Genomic DNA, 20591 nt, shown 5'->3' with positions numbered 1-20591 from the left:
TCTGTACATCTCAGTACACAGTATAGAGAGAATGTCTGTACAATGTATAGTTCATATGATAAGTAGAGTTCCTCTTTAAGTCAGTAGAAAAGATATATAGAGTTCCACTCAGTTTTCGGGATTTTGAAAGACTTTAAATAGCTACTTATATAAATGTCCAGCAATGTTTGCAGCCAGGTAGACCTATTAAGTCTATTCCTCAGATATTACAGACGGAAAGCAAGGGTATCATTTTAATACATTCTATTACAAATTTATAACTTCATATCAATTCAATACACTCTATTACAAATATATGACTTATTCATTTGGTGCATCTTTAATTCTCCTAAAGATATGTTAACATGATTTATTAAATATAGAAAAAGTCTCCATGCACTAAATATTGTTCTATTTCTCAAAAAGTATCAAATAAAATAAAATATACATGTGGGCGAGTAATCTTTCTGATGGTAAAATTAATTGACCAGGTCAAAGCTGATCATATTCTAGTTCAATATGTTGAAAAGTTAAGTTGTCTAGACACCATGGCGCAAAGAATAAACAATTTCATCACATAAACTCAATGAGATGTTACATTTATCCAAATATATTTACATTTTCCAGTGTCTTTGTCTGTGATAACACTACGAATCGATTTTGTCACTTGAAGTTCAATAAATTGCACCACTTACTATATATCAATATTTAATCGTATGTACAATTGCCGAAAATTATATATAAGTAATAAGAATGCCAGGGGTGATCAAATCTACAAAAAATCCCCCCCCCCGGATCATTATATTTGATTACTCCGACCGTATTTGATCACCCCATGATATTATAAGAATGGTTTTTTATTCCTTCAAAAAATTATAAAACTTTCATTGAATCATATATTTTTTTTAGTTACGAAAGTAAGTTTGCAGGAAAAACAGTTCTGTTATTTATTCGAAACTAGCAGCTAGCAAATGAGTCAGTTTCTAACTATTTCCCATTTTAGATGTTAATGCGCTTTAAGATTAATTGTCATATTGTTGACGGAATAAGAGTGACACAATTGTCGGTTTTTCCACAAAAAATTAATTACAAATAAAACTCAACAAAGCAAATCAAAATCGGTATGACGTCAACCATCCATGGATGGGTTTTTCCTTTACTAAGTTTTCTACATTGATAAAATATTAGAACGCAATTGACTTTGTTTAATTATATCTAAAAATTAATATCAACATTAAGATAATGTCCCATTATCTACTGATAAAATTGATAAAAACGCAATAATTCAATACACAGGAAGATATCTGTGGGCATTTATGGCTTTATTTACATTTTCTGTAGTGAAATTATATAACTTCATAATTTTTAACGACGTGTTTGTAATTCACTATTTGTCTGAGACATCAGAAAAATAGAACACTAATAGTAGTTCTTTGAAAAAAACACACCAAATAAACAAGTATTATATAATAAACGAGGCATTATAACGCTGTTTATTATATTTGTACATGTTATTTAAATAAAATAAATTTCTACTACAAGGGGTTGTTAATCATAATGGCATATTTCTCTTCTACATGCAGGACACACAATGACTAAGTGCAGGAGCAGCATGTCAACACATTGCCTCGGTGTATAATTATGTCGACGTGTGCGCAAGATAATTATGTTGACATGCAGTACACAAATTCCATTGATATAGGGAAATTTACTGACAAACGTCCTACAAATACGCGTTTAAATGCAACATACATGTGTATTATCAATATATTTTTATTTAACAATACTGTTTACACAGACTTAAAGAGACATTGTCCAATTCCAAGTTACATCAAAAAAGTAAATCATTTTCAAAATACAGATAAAATATCATATTAATGCTATGACATTTCCTTTTTGTTATGTAAATTAAATAATCAGAGACGATCAAAATCTTGGGAAAGACTATAGACTTAAAAACAACAACCAAACAGTGGTTTCAGTCCGTGCGAAATGACAAGAGAAATCACGGTGGAAGAAAAATAAATAAATTAATCAGTAAAGAAATAATACATTTAATGCTTGATAAATGATTAAAATTGTAGTTAAATACCAAATAACGTCGAGTTTAAAGAAACGTTTGTGGTGGTGTGACAAACCTGAAAAGATCAATGTGGATAAAAGCAAATATTTATGATTAAAATGTATAAAAAAAAAAAAAGAAGGTGATCTACAAAGTTTCAACGGATTTCAAACTCACAACTTGCGTATCAATATTTAATTAACTCTAAGACTTTGCGCTACGCAAAAAAAAACCCACTAAACTATGTGCAAAGTTGTACAATGTATTTAACTTTGTTACGAAAAATTATTGTCCTTGGTTATAACCATTATCACACGTTATATTTTACTCCATTAATCACCGTCACTTGTGCGTTATTTTTTGGCGCCTCTTGTGCGTTATTTTTTGGCGCCTCCTTTCGTTCTGGGCAAGTACATGTACAGGCGGCCGCGCAAAAACAACAGGCGACGACAAGAACGAAGACTCCACACAGACTGTATATTACAATGATATACCAGAACGCAAAGTTAAAGGCGATCGGATGACAGTAGTTCCCGGAGGCGGGGTCTGTGCTCAGGTCGCCATAGGAAGAGAAGACCCACACGTTTCCTACAAAGAAATTAAAATAAAATTTGACGGAAAGTGAATCTTATTTAATTCAGAATCAAACATCACTACAAGTTTGTAAATCTCAGGGGCTTGCACAGAAAAAAACTGTGTTTAAAAAAAGTGGGTACCTCGGATGAAAAATAACAAGGGAGAACGCCATCTTGGATACCGCCTCGCTTCATTAGCTAATTTCTCATTCAAAACGTTAAACTAGACATATTGGTCGATTCGCATTCCTTTAAAAATGATTCTTTTTCTAGATATATCAATTCCGGTTAATTTCTTTTATACACCAACGTTATCAAACTTGTTTTCGACAACTCCTTGTCCAATCGCAACTTCTAGGGCCTTCCCGGCAAGCTCGGAAAAACACTTCAATTGAATTAACATTACCGGATGTTAGAATTTTATATAAAATAGAGTCGCTTCCCATTAAAATAAGTATCGGCTACCTATATAGATAGTAGAACGACTTTTATTTCATGATTACGACTTTTATTTCATGATTACGACTTTTATTTCGTGGGTCTCAAGCATAAACTTGTACGGTACGTGAAATATCTGTCATACGATTGGTTATGGGAAAAGCCAATGAGTTCTCGATTTCGGGTGTTTACGCAAAAAAGATAAAATTTGTTGATGTAGACGTATATATATTTATATAAGTAAACTGTAGGTGAGATCTGAAAGAAAGGAATATGAATTGGCGCGAATTTCTAGCTTAACGTTTTAAAAATTAGTTGATGAAGCGAGGCTGTATCCAAGATGGCGTCCTCCCTTGTTATTTTTCCTCCGAGGTACCTGTGGTTTTTTTTTTCACAAGCCCCTGTGTGTAAATCGTTTCAAATTTAAATATAACAGTTGACTAGGGTATAAAGTCGCCAAAAAGTCACATCAATAATGGTAAATAGATCAATCCGTCAAGCAATGCAACATTCTTATCAGTAAAAACAAAAACAAGAGTGGAATTACTAAGGAATTACCGATAAGATTTATTAACAGAAAATCATTCAATTAAAACTACTCAGTAAAGCCCCTTTCACAATTGGCGCACGACCACTTTACACCACTTTGCGATCGAAATTTTTGAGCTTCGCACAAGCTCTCGCATGCGTTGCACGAGCCCTCGCTTACGTTGCACGAGCTGTCGCATTCGTTGCATACGTTTTACTGGTCGCATCAAGTCTCCTCTGAATAGTGGACATGCACACTATTCAGACGCGACTCAACGCGATCCAATTTTTCGCAGTGCAACGCACGAACATTAGTACGAACGTTTTACAACGTTTTGTGTACTCGCAAGAGTGATGCACGATTTATAAATATCGTGAGATAAATCGCTGGTGTTTATGCGTCTGTTTTGCGACCGTGAGACTGTTGCTCAACGTGTCTCATGTAATCTTGCAACGTTTTACTATCATTGCACGATTTATAAGTCATATTTGTTTTACACCTTTATTGACCATGGATGCTGCTGCACCAATACCTCCCCGCCGTTTGCTAGGTTTGCTAAATATCCGAGCACAACTCCAAGAACTCCAGCAAAGACATATGGCCGTGCTAGCGTTACTTATTCGTCGTCGACAAAGAAGACGTTGGTGGGTCAAGCCATGGATTGAAAGGCGCATATTATTTGGCCAATATCACAAATTGATGACGGAGATAGAGAGAGAATGCTGTTTTTGTCATTTTCATCGGCGACATCTTCCCTCGCATTCAACAATGTCTATTAAAAACCGTCGAATACGGGCCGTATATATATATACCCGCTCCGACTCGTACGAGCATTAGTACAATGGAACGCATGATCGGACGAGCGCCGTCCGTCCATTCGCATTGGCGCACGTTCAATCGTCCGATCACTTCGTCTCTCGCGCGATCCTATCGCATTATCTTACAACACTCGCTTTCATTGTACATCAGTCGCATATAGACGCAAGATATATCGCAAGATTTAATGCGTTTACGTCGCACAACGCTCGCCTATATTGTGCGAGTTTCGTACGAGTACTTTTTCATATGCGATTATTTTGGCAACAGTTTGCGAACCCTATCTAATTTTTTTGGTCGCACGAATATTTGGTCGCTTCTGCTCGTGCGCCAATTGTGAAAGGGGCTTAAAGAATGGAAGGGTCTATATCATAAAATGGAGGCGGATTACCAACGAATGGTCTTTGAAGGATCTCGACAGCAGCAATAAACTGAACTAACAATTAAACTGATTCAGGAGTAGTGTACTGTTGTATGATCTGAATTGATTTATCAAAAATCGGCTTTGAAGAGTTTTATTACAAGTTCTTTAATATGTCTATATTCGTTTATGGGTATTTTTATTTCCATTTTCTGAAATATAACTTGACTTAAATATTGGTCCAAGTTCCGCTGCGTACTCATTTTTTTTCATCATTTAAAACAACCCACAATTTTGATTCACTTTGAATATGAGGAACTAGATACATGTACTGTTCAAACTAAATTCCATTTGGTAGCATTATATATATTTAAACAATAAAATGCTTTCTTTGGTGATCATTCGCGTTAGCATGTTATGTAAATTTTTTCTGCAATGATCGCTACCTTATAACCTGCATGAATCATCAAAGAAAGCATTTAATTATTTATAATAACATCTTTCTTTCAACTAATTAATAAATTAATTGTAAAAAGTAAGTAAAAGTTACTGAATTACTGTTAATATACATCGGTATGTTATCTAAAAGAAACAGCCAAATCGTCTTCTATGGGAATTTGAGTCTGACATCAGCATGATTCGTGCAGTCTGTGATTTTTCTAAGATCGCTGTAGCTTTCGACCAATCGGTAAACGGGGCGTGTAGATATTAGACCTGTCAGTTTCAGTCGCTGTAGGTTTCGACCAATCGAGAAACGGTGCGTGTACATTTCAGTCTGGCTATTTTTATATAGCTATGACTTAACTGTAAAACACCGTAAGAAATAGATGGAATTATACTCGGTAGTTGTAAATATTTAGGAATGAACATACCAGATAAAACACACAGACAGAACCGACTACGTTCCCAATATCGATCCTGAGTCTTAGTTTACTTCCTTTTTTCATGAAATTATCATGTTATGAATTATTTTTTAAAAATAATGTTTGTTTTAAGTAAATCATTTTTTAAATGAAGGTATAAATTAGAATAGAAATATGACATAAAAGGATACTTTAATTTTTAAAAATAGGGTCGATTAAAGACCCGGGGTCTATACTTAGAAGTGTATATGTGTGTGTGGGTTGGGGGGGGGGGGGTCCTGTCCTGTCCTCAAGCACATTGCTAAATAAACTAACCGTGATGAGCCCAGATCGTTAACTGTTCTTACCAGCAATAAACCATGCAATCACACAGAGTGCGCAAAATCGGGAAACGTTGACCTTCACCTTGTCAATGAATGACCCCTCATCTTCCTGTTCTCTATTGCAACAGCGTCCACAACAACAATACAACATCGATATCGAACCAGTAACCACCAGGTAAATTGGAATGTATTTCTCCAATGGACAGTCATCCAGGTACAAAGCTCCTGAAATCGAGGGGCTGTGATAAGGAATCTACTGTGATAAGATACTGTATATTCCTTATCTTAGGCGCGCGAGCACTTAATTCCGCGTAAAATCGCGAAAAGCGCAGTGTTTATCAAAATTTCTGACAGTTATTAATTTTATTCAACTAAAATAAAAGAGATTTTTTATGTTTACAATTTGATACAAAAAAGTGAAATAGCGGAATTATGTACTCGCTGTACATAAGGAATTTACAACAAATGATATATGTACGCGTTAAAAATAAATTTCGATCTTTGCACCACTAAAAACACATTACTTAATGACACGTTTTAGAGCAAATGTCAATTACATGTCTATCTAAATCTTATTAGAAAACAACAGTAGGTTGAAAAGTGGCTTAGGAACCCTATACTGACCAATAACGATGGGAGCAATGGGCAGGACAAGCCCGACAATCACCAACAACACGATGACCACGGCTGGAAAACAAAAGAGAGGGGACATAGGTATTAATGCAACTCACCTAGCTTGGTAAATAATGGGATTTACTGATGTTATCTGATTTGATATTTTGTACTTACTTGAGGAACAAAAAATAGCAACAATTGACGAGAGGAAGCTGATATTGCCATCACAATTTTCCTTGGCACTCTTGACTTTTCCATAAATAGAATCCTGATGAGGAGGTCGCCATGGAATAAAAACTTTAAAAAAGAATTATAGTAGGGGATTAGTCCAAATAAATAGCTTCTAGGTGGACAAAAGACAAACCTTTCCCTGGCTTCTAAACCCTGGTGGTCGCAACCATCAGAATTTGGGAGCTAGTAAAAGGTATGGTTTTAATTCATAGTAAAGCAACTCAAAAGCAGCTTTAAAAATCCATCTGTATTGTTGGCTCAATTTAATATGAAGTATACATCAGTTACCTGGGGGGGGGGGGGGGGGAGAGATAAAAAGACTCAATACTCGGAGGTTTTACAGATAATATGAGAAGTTGAAACTTATAAGTGTTGTTTAGACTTTCCTATTACGTTTACTTTATTAAGGTCTTCCGTTTTCCAACGGAAGACCTTATTGTTTTCGTTCGGTTTCTTTTTCCCTATTATTATTTTTTTTCTTACAAAATTTGTGCAGGCGATTTCTCGAAAATGGCTCAGGCGATTTTTGTGAAACTTTCAGATCTAATAGATATCAGTCCGAACTTAATATACATTTTTTTATTTTGATGACTTTTTAACGATTTTCAGAGGGTCGGCTTGTCCAGGGATCTCCTCCTAAACGGTAAAAGATATTGAGTTCAAACTTTCAGGGATTGTAGACAAGAGATTGTAGATGTGCTATTTGGCGTTCATATTTGTCATGCTCAAAGGGTGTTTAAGCTCGCCTGGTCCCGAAAATTGAGACTAAAAAACGTCGTAATTTTTAATGGTTTTCTTAGTTTATCTCTTTTCTGAAAAATATTTTTTTAACACTTGTAATGCAAAAAAGATTTATATTTACAAGACATTTCATTTGATATAAAAAGGGGCTGGCCCCTCAAATTAAGGAACCAAAGGGCTCTAAAGTCTTTCATCTGTAGCCCTTTACTGAGTGATATTTTGTGAACAGTTATAGAAGCAAATATGTTTATCTTACAGTTATGTATCCAATAAATGTAATGATTTTATCATGTGTTACGTAATTAGGGGTTTTTAGGGGCCAAAAGTCCAGAATTTTGATCACCCATATCTCAGTAAGGAAAACTATTTTGAAATAAAGTATAGAAGTAAAGATGCTTAAAATGATGTACTAAATAATATGCAATTTTCAAAATTTCGTTAAATAGCCCCTATAAGGAGTTATGGGATCGGCCCCTAAAACGTTCTTTCCCATATATCTCAAGAACGGTAACGAATTTCTAAACACTTGTTGAACAAAATGTGTTGAGATTTAAATGACCTTTTATTTGATATCAAGAAAAAGGGGCTGGCCCCTCAAATTAAGGGACCAAAGGGCTCTAAAGTCTTTCATCTGTAGCCCTTTACTGAGGGATATTTTGTGAACGGTTATAGAAGCAAATATGTTTATCTTACAGTTATGTATCCAGGTAATGTAATGATTTTATCGTGTGTTACGTAATTAGGGGTTTTTAGGGGCCAAAAGTCCAGAATTTTGATCACCCATATCTCAGAAAGGAAATATATTTTGAAATGCAGTATAGAAGTAAAGATAGTCAAAATGATGTACTAAATAATATGCAATTTTCAAAATTTCGTTAAATGGCCCCTATAAGGAGTTAAGGGATCGGCCCCTAAAACGTTCTTTCCCATATATCTCGGTAACAAATCTCTTAACACCTGTAAACAAAATGAGTTGAGATTTAAATGACCTTTTATTTGAAATCAAGAAAAAGGGGCTGGCCCCTCAAATTAGGAGACCAAAGGGCTCTAAAGTCTTTCATCTGTAGCCCTTTACTGAGTGATATTTTGTGAAAGGCTATAGAAGCAAATATGTTTATCTTACAATTATGTATCCAAGCAGTGTAATGTTATGTGTTATGTAATGAGGGTTTTTTAGGGGTCGAGCATCCAAAACTATGACCACCTATATCTCAAAAAGAAAAATATTTTGAAATGCAGTTTAGAAGAAAAGATGCTCAAAATGATGTACTTAACAACATGCAATCTTCAAAATTTGGTTCAGCGGCTCCAATAAGGAGATTAGGGACCGGCCCCTAAAACTTTTTCTTCTAAGATATCTCAAGAACAGTGACGTATTTCTAAACACTTGTTGAACAAAGCTCTTACACCTGTAACAAAATAGTATCTGGCCCCCTTGAATGTAAACCCTGTTTTTTATTCTAAATCATGTTTAGCTGTTAAATAGCAAAATCAAGATAGAACATATATCTCAAATTCTAAAATCAGACGGAAGACCTCGTCGTTGCTCGCAACGAGATCGTGTCTAGTTATCTCTATTCTCCTCTCAAGCCGACGTCAGGTTTAGATACAGATTTTTTTTCTAGGGGTCAGAGGAATGATATTGCTTGCTGAGGGGAGGGGAGAGGGGTCTGATCATATTTTCAACCCCCCCCCCCCCCCCCGGACCTTACTTCTGGTTGTGTAATCAATAATTTTTTTTGTTAACAAACAATTATTTGTGTGGGTTTTTTTCTGACGATATAACAAGATGTACTTTCGGGACCAGCGGAAGACTTTGACGTATGACTAAATTCCATTTGGTAGCATCATATATATTTAAACAATAAAATGCTTTCTTTGGTGATCATTCGCGTTAGCAGGTTACGTAATTTTTTTCTGCAATGATCGCTACCTTATAACCTGCATGAATCATCAAAGAAAGCATTTAATTATTTTGTTAACAAACAATTATTTGTGTGGGTTTTTTTTCTGACGATATAACAAGATGTACTTTCGGGACCAGCGGAAGACTTTGACGTATATGCGGAGTGTTCAAATCCAATAAAGCCCGAGGGGCTTTTTGATAGATTTGGTCACCTGCGACCGTATTTGTTCACCTCATATTATTCGGAAAATGAATTGTACGATTAAAATTTGAAATAATCATTGCTGAAATGTATTTGTCTATTCATTACAAACTCGATTTGAAGTGTTATCACAAACACTCAAAAATGTAAATATGTGGGGTTAAATTTACAAATAATTTTAAAAATGTTGTGGCAATTATCATTTTACAATATCTCCGAAAGATAAATCGTAACCACTATTTATACTATTAATCATTGAAAGATGCAAAGTTCTTTATTATGTTTAGTACTTCCGTAAGACCCCATTTTGCTCAACAACGGGTTATTTGGTAACTACCAGTTTTGCTCTAGTCAACTTCAAATAGTCAATGGTTTGAGTGATAAAAGATTTCTACTCAATGTTTATTTCATATTTAACTTTCGTCTGCATAATAATATAGGTAACCACCACCCCCCCCCCTTCCTTAAATGACATGTGGGTCAATCGTATGCAATAAACCCTTACCTGTAAAAGTAGGCCCGTTTGATCGGTACCGTGTTCCGTTCATCTTGACTCTGGTGGAGAAAACATTCGCTTGTTTGCATTTAAATCCGTTCCAGTTTAAACTTTTTTTTATGTAATACGAAGATGGTTGTAATATATACATACAAATAGCATATTTCACAACCTTTCAAGCGTAACGCCTTTTTAGCTCACCTGAGCAGAAAGCTCAAATATGTTATTCTGATCACTTTTTGTCTGTCTGTCTGTCTGTCTGTTCGTGCAATCTTGTCCGGTCCATATCTTTCTTATAGAGAAACATCAAAAGAACCTTCTTCACACAAACATTGCTTATGACCTGAAGGTGTGCCATAATTTTAACTCAAAATCATTTGAGCAAGTTCAAGGCCAGTAGAAGGAGAAGTGCTAAATTTGTACCTGCTTTAAACCTTTCTTATGGAGAAACATTAGAAGTTCCTACTTCACATTATGAATGCTTATGACCTGATGATATGTCATAAACTTGACCCAGTTTCGGTAAGGCAGGTTCAAGGTCATTGTTTTCAAAACTGCCTAGGCCATATCTTGTAATGGAAAATAATTAGAAGCTAAATTTGAAACAAAGATTGTTTGTGTCTGTAAATATGTCCTGATCTTGATTGAGCTTTGATCATTTGTGCAAGTTCAAGGTCACTTAAAGAGAAAAGGTGCATCCAATACTTTCTAATAGAGATATTTTCTTAGCACGCGGGGGGGGGGGGGGCTTGCCCATAGTACAAGAGGTTCAAAGTTTGATGTTGATTTACATATATGTTTTATAAACAGATGTTGAAGATCTTATTGAGAACTGCAATGCTTTGTATGTTATATGATTTTAAAATCATCTTGTTACAATAAAGGTTCAATGTTTTACATAAAAATGTCTGAAAAAATATATAAATCGTTAATATGTACAGGATCTAATATTCTACACTGTCCAGATGTTTCCATAAAGCTGATTTTATTGTGGCTATTTTTTCTCAGGTGAGCGATGTGACCCATGGGTTTCTTGTTTACTTTTTGTTTTCAATAAGGTGGGCTTGCTTGTTGATTTGTAGTGGACGAAGATACCTTGAAAATTTAAAACAATTTACGACGCAGAAAGCGATTGCGTAATCGGGCTTATTTACTTGGTCTCCTCACACCTTACCTCACACCCCACAAGTGACCCACCTGGGAAAGCAATTTTGAGCATGTCTGATTCATCTGCAGATCAGAAATAACTTTAGTACTGTGTACTTGAATACAAGCAGTTTACTGTCTAATTATGTTTTTGGTATGTGTAGAATGGGTAAATTTTTTTTGGGGGGGGGGGGGGGCGGGGGGGGGGTCGGGGATTCAAATGTATGGAATTTACTAGAAAAGTTGCCCCTGTAAAACTTTCAATTATGCATATTCATATTTCTGCTTCTTTTTTAATGGGAATATCATGTAAAGAATAAGATAGACATTTAAACCAATAGCCATAATTTCAAATTACTTTTAACACTTTCGAAATAAAGAGGGAACCAACCGACTCGGCACCTTCCCCATACATTCTTAGATAAAGTAATACCGTTAAATACGCAATATACATTGATACATGTGGATTGGTTTAGGCACTAAAATAGTATTTTATACTATGCCGAGTTGGTAGACAACTCGTGCGAAAATGCATGAACTTTCTAAAAAACTTAGATTAGATATGTCTAAAAATATGACAAAACATTTCTAGAAAAAACATCAAGACTAGGTCATCGCGGATTTCGTGTTTATCAAGCGGAACATTTTTTTAAAAAAGTAATATATATATATATATATATATATATATATATATATATATATATATATATATATATATATATATATATATATATATATATATATATATATATACACACATTGTATATCCCAAAATACATCTGAATATCCCAAAAAGTCTTTTAAAAATTCAAACTGCTCTTCAATATTACACATATATTACATATTAGAAATAATAACAATATAAGTAGGAAATGGTCGTGTTAATCACTTGCTAATCTAAACATGGAGTACATTAAATGTGTAGGTAGAGGCCGATGATGTAGAACTACAAGTTTAGCTTTTAAAAAAAGCTTACCGTCTTTAGAGCAAACTCTTAACAGCAATAAGATATCAAAGACAATTTAATTATTTTTTTTTATATAAATGTCGCCTTCTTCTCCATGCAATAGCGTGCCGAACTTTTTTTTTTTAAATATGTGCCTTTTAAGCGTGCGTGCTTAAAAATTGTTTGTTCAAAATTGTTTACAGCGTGTTATTTATTTGAAATCGACTGCAGTAGGTAAAAAGAGATCTTAGGAAGGATTGTATCACTCTAGTAAAATCAAAGTTAATACAACTGCATTCAGTATCACTTATTTTTACTGATATTTTTTTTTACTGATATTAGTTTCACCGTATCTAACATACAAACTTGTTTACTGATATTAGCCATACCGTATCAAATTTCATTGGTATTTGTATAATAAAAACAAAAAGAAAAGAACAAATTATTTCAAGAGATGTTACAGAATATTGCTTTCAACTAGTTAACAGGGAAATGAAAGCCTGAATTTCAGTAAGAGCCATTTTTATTGTTCTTTCGTTTTCTCTTTTTTTTAAGATTTGAAATCTACGAAAATTGTTAAGTCGTACGTAAAATCGATCATCAGAAAATTATCTCCCTTGTGCCGAACAGTATATCAACCAATGAAATAAATGTTTTTCACATCATGTATTTTCTACCAATCACAAAAGAGAGGAAGTGCACAGCCCGGAGACTGTAAATTATTTCAACTCTTTATACCGTCTTCCTTGGAAGACGGTAATTAAAGAAACATGAATATTCAGAAACGCTGTGCTCAATTATCAATGGTTAAAGTAAACTCTATCCAACACCTAAGTATTGCAGAAAACTAGAGATTATATTGTCTAATCCATCTAATCCAAGATTTTATATTCAAATGGAAAATTTTAATTTCATCCATTTTAAACTAAGAATTAAACTCAAACCAACCCGGTCTCTGAAGATAAAACCCAAACTGCGTGAGAGTCAATCTTAATGTGATCTCAAACGTTAACTTGGGTTTTCAGTCTGAAATGTATGGTTAATAAGTTTTAATGCTAATAAGACATTTTAAATTTTATATTTCAAAGGAAATTTTACAAAAGGTATAAACTCTAATAAGAAGGGTTTGACTGAACTTAAGACTGATTAATTATTAGTAATGGTTGAGCCGGACGTCGACAAGACATCTTTAAGAATTAAACCAAAACCAACCCGGTGTCTTTGTCAAAACTGAATTCGAATTGTGTGGATGGTAATTTTAATTAAAATTTGTTTCAAACCTGACGTTATATTTAGTCTTTTACCAAAGCAAGTCATTAGCAACATTAAGAGTAGAACTGTGTGGTGAAATGTGGTATACTGATGTAAGACAGAACTGGGTAACAATTGGTACTTGATTCAAAAGGCTACATTTAACGTCATAATGTATATCTCTACATCCCAAACGCTACAAAACGTATTGTTTGTAAGAGAAATCATAAACAAGTCAATAACGGCTCATGAAATCGGTCATTAAAATCCACATTTTGACGATATAAACGAATGGTTGTTAAAAATTAAAGTACAAAAATACATGTATCAAGAGAGTTCTTGTACTATTTTTGTAGCATAAATTAAACAATATTATTGATTTTGATTCGTAACAAGCTAAAAAGATGTAACTATTTACATGTAACACTGCAAAAAATTATCAATACTTTTTTATTTAACAATACTATTAACACAGACCTAAATGGTTGTTAAAAATAAAAAGTACAAAAAAACGTGTATCAAGAGAGTTCATGTACTATATTTGTAACATAAATTAAACAATATTATTGATTGTGATTCGTAGCAAGTTAAAAAGATGTAACTATTTACATGTAACGCTACAAAAAATTATCAATCTTTTTTTATTTAACAATACTATAAACACAGACCTTAAAAAACAACCCTTTTTCATATCCATATGTTACATAAAAAGTAAATCATTAATTTCAAAATAAAAATAAATTATCATACTGATGCGACGACATTTCTTTTTTTATTATGCAAATAAAACAATCAAAGACGACCAAAATTGTCAAAAACTGATGGAAGTAACTCTGGTGAGAGAGAGACTATAGACTTAAAAACAGCATCCGAACAATGGTTTCAGACCGTGTTAAAAAAGCTGAGAAAAATGGCGGGAACAAAAAAATATAGGCAATCGGTTTTTAGAACGCAGTTCGCAGTTCGCAATTGAATAGTGAACTGCGTTCTATAGAACGCAGTTCGCAATTCAAAATTTAGTGTGATTGAATAGTGAACTGCGTTCTATAGAACGCAGTTCGCAATTCAAAATTTAGAATTCATATTTGGGGCCCGCTTGCCTTATATGCAATTGAATAGTGAACTGCGTTCTATAGAACGCAGTTCGCAATTCAAAATTTAGAATTCATATTTGGGGCCCGCTTGCCTTATATGCAATTGAATAGTGAACTGCGTTCTATAGAACGCAGTTCGCAATTCAAAATTTAGAATTCATACTTGGGGCCCGCTTGCCTTATATGCAATTGAATAGTGAACTGCGTTCTATAGAACGCAGTTCGCAATTCAAAATTTAGAATTCATACTTGGGGCCCGCTTGCCTTATATGCAATTGAATAGTGAACTGCGTTCTATAGAACGCAGTTCGCAATTCAAAATTTAGAATTCATATTTGGGGCCCGCTTGCCTTATATGCAATTGAATAGTGAACTGCGTTCTATAGAACGCAGTTCGCAATTCAAAATTTAGAATTCATACTTGGGGCCCGCTTGCCTTATATGCAATTGAATAGTGAACTGCGTTCTATAGAACGCAGTTCGCAATTCAAAATTTAGAATTCATACTTGGGGCCCGCTTGCCTTATATGCAATTGAATAGTGAACTGCGTTCTATAGAACGCAGTTCGCAATTCAAAATTTAGAATTCATACTTGGGGCCCGCTTGCCTTATATGCAATTGAATAGTGAACTGCGTTCTATAGAACGCAGTTTGCAATTCAAAATTTAGAATTCATATTTGGGACCCGCTTGCCTTATATGCAATTGAATAGTGAACTGCGTTCTATAGAACGCAGTTCGCAATTCAAAATTTAGAATTCATATTTGGGGCTTGCCTTATATGCAATTGAATAGTGAACTGCGTTCTATAGAACGCAGTTCGCAATTCAAAATTTAGAATTCATATTTGGGGCCCGCTTGCCTTATATGCAATTGAATAGTGAACTGCGTTCTATAGAACGCAGTTCGCAATTCAAAATTTAGAATTCATATTTGGGGCCCGCTTGCCTTATATGCTATTGAATAGTGAACTGCGTTCTATCTAGAACAATTCAAAATTTAGAATTCATACTTGGGGCCCGCTTGCCTTATATGCAATTGAATAGTGAACTGCATTCTAAAGAACGCAGTTCGCAATTCAAAATTTAGAATTCATATTTGGGACCCGCTTGCCTTATATGCACTTGAATAGTGAACTGCGTTCTATCTAGAATGCAGTTTGCAATTCAAATTTAGAATTCATATTTGGGACCCGCTTGCCTTATATGCACTTGAATAGTGAACTGCGTTCTATCTAGAATGCAGTTTGCAATTCAAATTTAGAATTCATATTTGGGACCCGCTTGCCTTATATGCACTTGAATAGTGAACTGCATTCTATAGAACGCAGTTCGCAATTCAAAATTTAGTGCGATTGAATAGTGAACTGCGTTCTATCTAGAACGCAGTTCGCAATTCAAAATTTAGAATTCATATTTGAGGCCCGCTTTCCTTATATGCAATTGAATAGTGAACTGCGTTCTATCTAGAACGCAGTTCGCAATTCAAAATTTAGAATTCATATTTGAGGCCCGCTTGCCTTATATGCAATTGAATAGTGAACTGCGTTCTATCTAGAACGCAGTTTGCAATTTAAATTTAGAATTCATATTTGGGTAGTTTTTAGCTCACCGAAACGAAGTCGGGGGGAGCTTATGCTATACCCTCGGCGTCGGCGTCGGCGACCGAACCTGGTTAAAGTTTTTGTTGCAGGTCCTGTATCTAAGTTATTACTTGTCCTATCTTCACCAAACTTGCATGGATGATGCATCTTGACCTACTCATGGACTTGAAAGACCTGAATGCTGAATCAGGGCCATGAGTTTCAGATGCTGGAGGAGGTTAAGGTTTTTGGAGCAAGTTAGAGTTTTTGGTGCAGGTGCCCTTTGATAGCAATTTATAGGTTACTACTGGTCCTAACTTTACCAAACTTGCATGGATGGTGCATCTTATGATACTGATGCATCAGACATGCTTTAATGCTGAATCTGAGCCTTAGGTTTCAGATGCTGGATGAGGTTAAGGTTTTTAGAGCTGGTTAACGTTTTTGGAGCAGGTGCCCTTTGATGATTATATCTTAGTTATTACTGGTCCTAACTTCACTAAATTTGCATAGATGGTGCGTCTTATGATACTGATATACCTGGCAGGCTTGAATGCTGAATCTGAGCCATAGGTTTCAGATGCTGGATGAGGTTAAGGTTTTTAGAGCTGGTTAACGTTTTTGGAGCAGGTGCCCTTTGATGATTATATCTTAGTTATTACTGGTCCTAACTTCACTAAATTTGCATAGATGGTGCGTCTTATGATACTGATATACCTGGCAGGCTTGAATGCTGAATCTGAGCCATAGGTTTCAGATGCTGGATGAGGTTAAGGTTTTAAGAGCTGGTTAAAGTTTTTGGAGAAGGTGCCCTTTGATGATTATATCTTAGTTATTACTGGTCCTAACTTCACCAAACTTGCATAGATGGTGTGTCGTATGATACTGATGCCTCTGACAGGAAGGAATGCCGAATCTGAGCCATAAGTTTCGGATGCTGGATGAGGTTAAGGTTTTTAGAGCTGGTTAAAGTTTTGGAGCAGGTGCCCTTTGATGATTATAACTTAGTTATCACTGGTCTTAACTTCACCAAACTTATATGGATGGTGCGTCTTATAATACTGATGCACCTGACAGGCATGAATGCTGAATCTGAGCCATAGGTTTCGGATGCTGAAGGAGTTAAGGTTTTAAGAGTTTGTTTAAGTTTTTGGAGCAGGTGCCCTCTGATGATTATATCTTAGTTATTACTGGTCCTAACTTCATAAAACTTGCATGGATGATACGTCTTATGATACTGTTGCACCTGGCAGGCTTGAATGCTGAATCTGAGGCGTATGTTTCGGATGCTGGATGAGATTTGTTTGGAACAGGTCACAAATTTTATAGATAATAGCTTGCATAGTTGATTTAACTATAATATTAATGAACTGCAGAGGTAGCTTCAGATGCAGATCTCCATTATCGAAGTTGCTAAAAAAAATTATCCTATCTAAAACCTGCTTGATAGATGTGTTCGTTGTTAAATGATATAATATGATTCCTATGATATAGTATTGTATGATATGATACACTATTGTTTTATATGATGCAATATTATATCATATATTATATTGTAAAAAGTTATATGATACGATATGATATTGTATCAATTTTTTTTGTACATTATGATATGATATTGTATTGTGATATTGTTATGTATAGTATTGTTTATTATGATACAATATTGTATAATATGATATTGTATAATATCACATATATTATATTTTATCACATGCTATTTCATATGATATTGCAACATAATATAGTATCATATGATATGATATTGTATAATATATATCATATCATATGATACGATATTGTATAAAATGAGATTGGTTTATATAATATATTATTATATCAATATATGAAAATGTATTATATGATATTGTATAATGTGATATTGTATCATATTTATATAATAGTGTTGTGTTGTGCATGTACTATGCCTAAATAGTAGTCAGGGTTTGATACATGGTGCACGAGCCGGAGGCGAGTGCACTATGTATCAAACCCTGACTACTATTTAGGCATAGTACATGCACAACACAACACTATTGTTATTATTATGCCGACTGTTAAATATACTGACGTGCTTTGCTATAAGTAGCTCTGACGTTCGAGTGTTGACAAGTCCCTTAAAATAATCACCGGAAAAGCAAGCGTTTGTTGTTGTTTTTCAAATTACGTGTAATCAATTGATTTGATTGTTTATTTAATCAACAAGTTGTTGTACAATAAAAAGTCAACAAAGATTTATGTTCTTTTCAAGAAATAGAGAGACGTTTGGCCTTACCGAGAAAACTCGAAATGTTTAGCAGACGAAATCTCAGTGAATTTTTTTTCTTGAACATTCTTTATCAAGCGTCTTTTAAAAAAGCGTTTTTGTGATTCTCATGTAGAATTTCTTTGAAAAATGTTCAATCAATTTGTTTAAAAGTTTATAGGAAACTTTAACTTTAAAATTACCGTCAATAATGAATTTTTTTTTGGAAAAATGAATAATTTTAATTGCTTGATGTCAGTCGTACATATCTACGTTTTATATACCTAAATACCGATTGTCATAATAACGGCTAATTTAGCGTAGCGGTAACGCGTTGGGCTTCATGCTAGGATCAATGATTTTAGCGTCGTGAGTACGAATCCTGCTGTCGGCGCTTGACAGATTTTCGTTGAAAATATTCGCCGTGCTCTATTTCGGCATAGTATGCTTACGCTATATAAATCCTTTGATACTATGCGAAAATAGATCAGTATTGAATATCTAGTGACAAACTGACAGAAGGCATAATAAAATACAATAAAGTATACTATGATAATGTATGATATAATATAGTACTATATCACATGATATTGTATCAATTGATATGATACAATGTTGTAGCTAATTTTATTGTATCATATGATACAATATCCTACATTGTATTAAATATGATACAATATCATACAATGCAATATCATGCTATAATATTATACAGTATAATATTGTGATGCATTATGTGATATGATATTGTATCATATAATATTATAATGTATCATATCATATCAATATCATAATATATTATGATATTGTATTATGTGATCAAATACAATAATGTATAACAAGATACAATGTCATATCATATGTTACAATATCATATTTCATCATTATTTATTACAGTATTTTATTGTAATATATGATATATATTGTACTGGTATCATAGGATGCAATATAGTATTTTATATTATCGTATTGATAAACATTGTATCATATAATACCCTATGAAATGAACATATGATTATTATACAATTTTTATTATATGATATTGTTATACGATATTTTGTCAAAACAGTATCCATGTATATCCAAGATCATTAACTATGATTTTCAAATAATATGATAAAGGTGGTCTCATAAAGGTGATTCCTCAAAAAGGTGATCCCTCGTCTCGGTGAGCTTTGTAATCTGTTATTACCTATGTTTAAGAATCGGGCTTATATGCAATTGAATAGTGAACTGCGTTCTATCTAGAAAGCAATTCGCAAATCAAAATTTAGAATTCATATTCGGGACCTGAATTTTTCAGGGGCATCTACTAGTGGTATTTCACTACCACTGTGAAAATATGGGGATGCAGTTACCTATAGTTTCTGAGAATCGAGCTTATATGCAATTGAATACTGTAGTTTCATTGATATTCAAGGGCATCAATTTTCGTGGATAAAGTGAAAATCACAATATCAAGTATACGTAAATTAGTGGCCAATGAACCTATCAATACAAAATGTTAATTAAAATTGCACTTCAATGAATATTTAATTTCGTGGATCAACTAAACAATGATCCACGAAATTCATATCCTTATCTAGTGACACACTAGTAACTATATTTTTATTCATATGCACTGATAATAAATGAAAATAATATATATATTTCAAAGTACATTTTATTTATTTTTTATCCATGCTTGCGTGCATGCATATTTCAGCATGCGCAGTCTAATATTTCCGGACACGACTTCCTACTAGACTGTGAAACTTGCAAAGTTGCGTTAGCGCGACGGCGTGTTAAGCAAAGTTGTGTTAGCGCGACGGCGTGTTGTGCAAAGTTGTGTTAGCGCGACGGCGTGTTGTGCAAAGTTGCGTTAGCGCGACGGTGTGTTGTGTACATGTGTTAGCGCAATGTCTCGTTTATCTGAACGCGATGTCGCGCTAATGCAAATGGCCCTATCCGGACACCATACAGATCTCAAAAACTATAGATTACTGCATCACCAAATTTCACAGTGGTAGTGAAATACCACTAGTAGATGCCCCTGAAAATTTCGGGCCCCAAAAATGAATTGCAAACAGCGTTCTAGAACGCAGTTCACTATTCAATTGCATATAAGGCAAGTGGGCCCCAAATATGAATTCTAAATTTGAATTGCGAACTGCATTCTAGATAGAACGCAGTTCACTATTCAATTGCATA

The 20591-nt window shown here is 34.2% G+C and overlaps 1 protein-coding gene across 1 annotated transcript; it reads right to left on the bottom strand.

Moving 5' to 3' along the window:
- Positions 1-1736: 1736 nt before the first annotated feature.
- Positions 1737-10299, bottom strand: LOC117692713 (transmembrane protein 272-like). Its single transcript, XM_034481416.2, has 5 exons — positions 10147-10299; positions 6736-6858; positions 6571-6633; positions 5971-6171; positions 1737-2629 (listed from the first exon to the last, which is right to left on the bottom strand). Exons 1-5 carry the CDS (start codon positions 10286-10288, stop codon positions 2352-2354), a joined length of 807 nt encoding a protein of 268 aa, XP_034337307.2. The 5' UTR covers positions 10289-10299; the 3' UTR covers positions 1737-2351.
- Between the last annotated feature and the right edge of the window lie 10292 nt (positions 10300-20591).

The sequence above is a fragment of the Magallana gigas genome, chromosome 3, assembly GCF_963853765.1.
Source record: "Magallana gigas chromosome 3, xbMagGiga1.1, whole genome shotgun sequence".
Classification (NCBI taxonomy): domain Eukaryota; kingdom Metazoa; phylum Mollusca; class Bivalvia; order Ostreida; family Ostreidae; genus Magallana; species Magallana gigas.
Note: the sequence above shows the minus strand (reverse complement) of the source record. Positions and strands in the feature narration are given on the sequence as shown.

What these genes read in the sequence shown, in the direction of transcription:
- LOC117692713 (XM_034481416.2), bottom strand. Translation starts at nt 10,288, where the DNA reads ATGTATATATTACAACCATCTTCGTATTACATAAAAAAAAGTTTAAAC. An exon ending in TGCTATTTTTTGTTCCTCAA is followed by an intron (nt 6,634 to 6,735) that starts GTAAGTACAAAA and finishes TTTGTTTTCCAG; the next exon opens with CCGTGGTCATCGTGTTGTTG. An exon ending in GATTGCATGGTTTATTGCTG is followed by an intron (nt 2,630 to 5,970) that starts GTAAGAACAGTT and finishes ATTTCTTTGTAG; the next exon opens with GAAACGTGTGGGTCTTCTCT.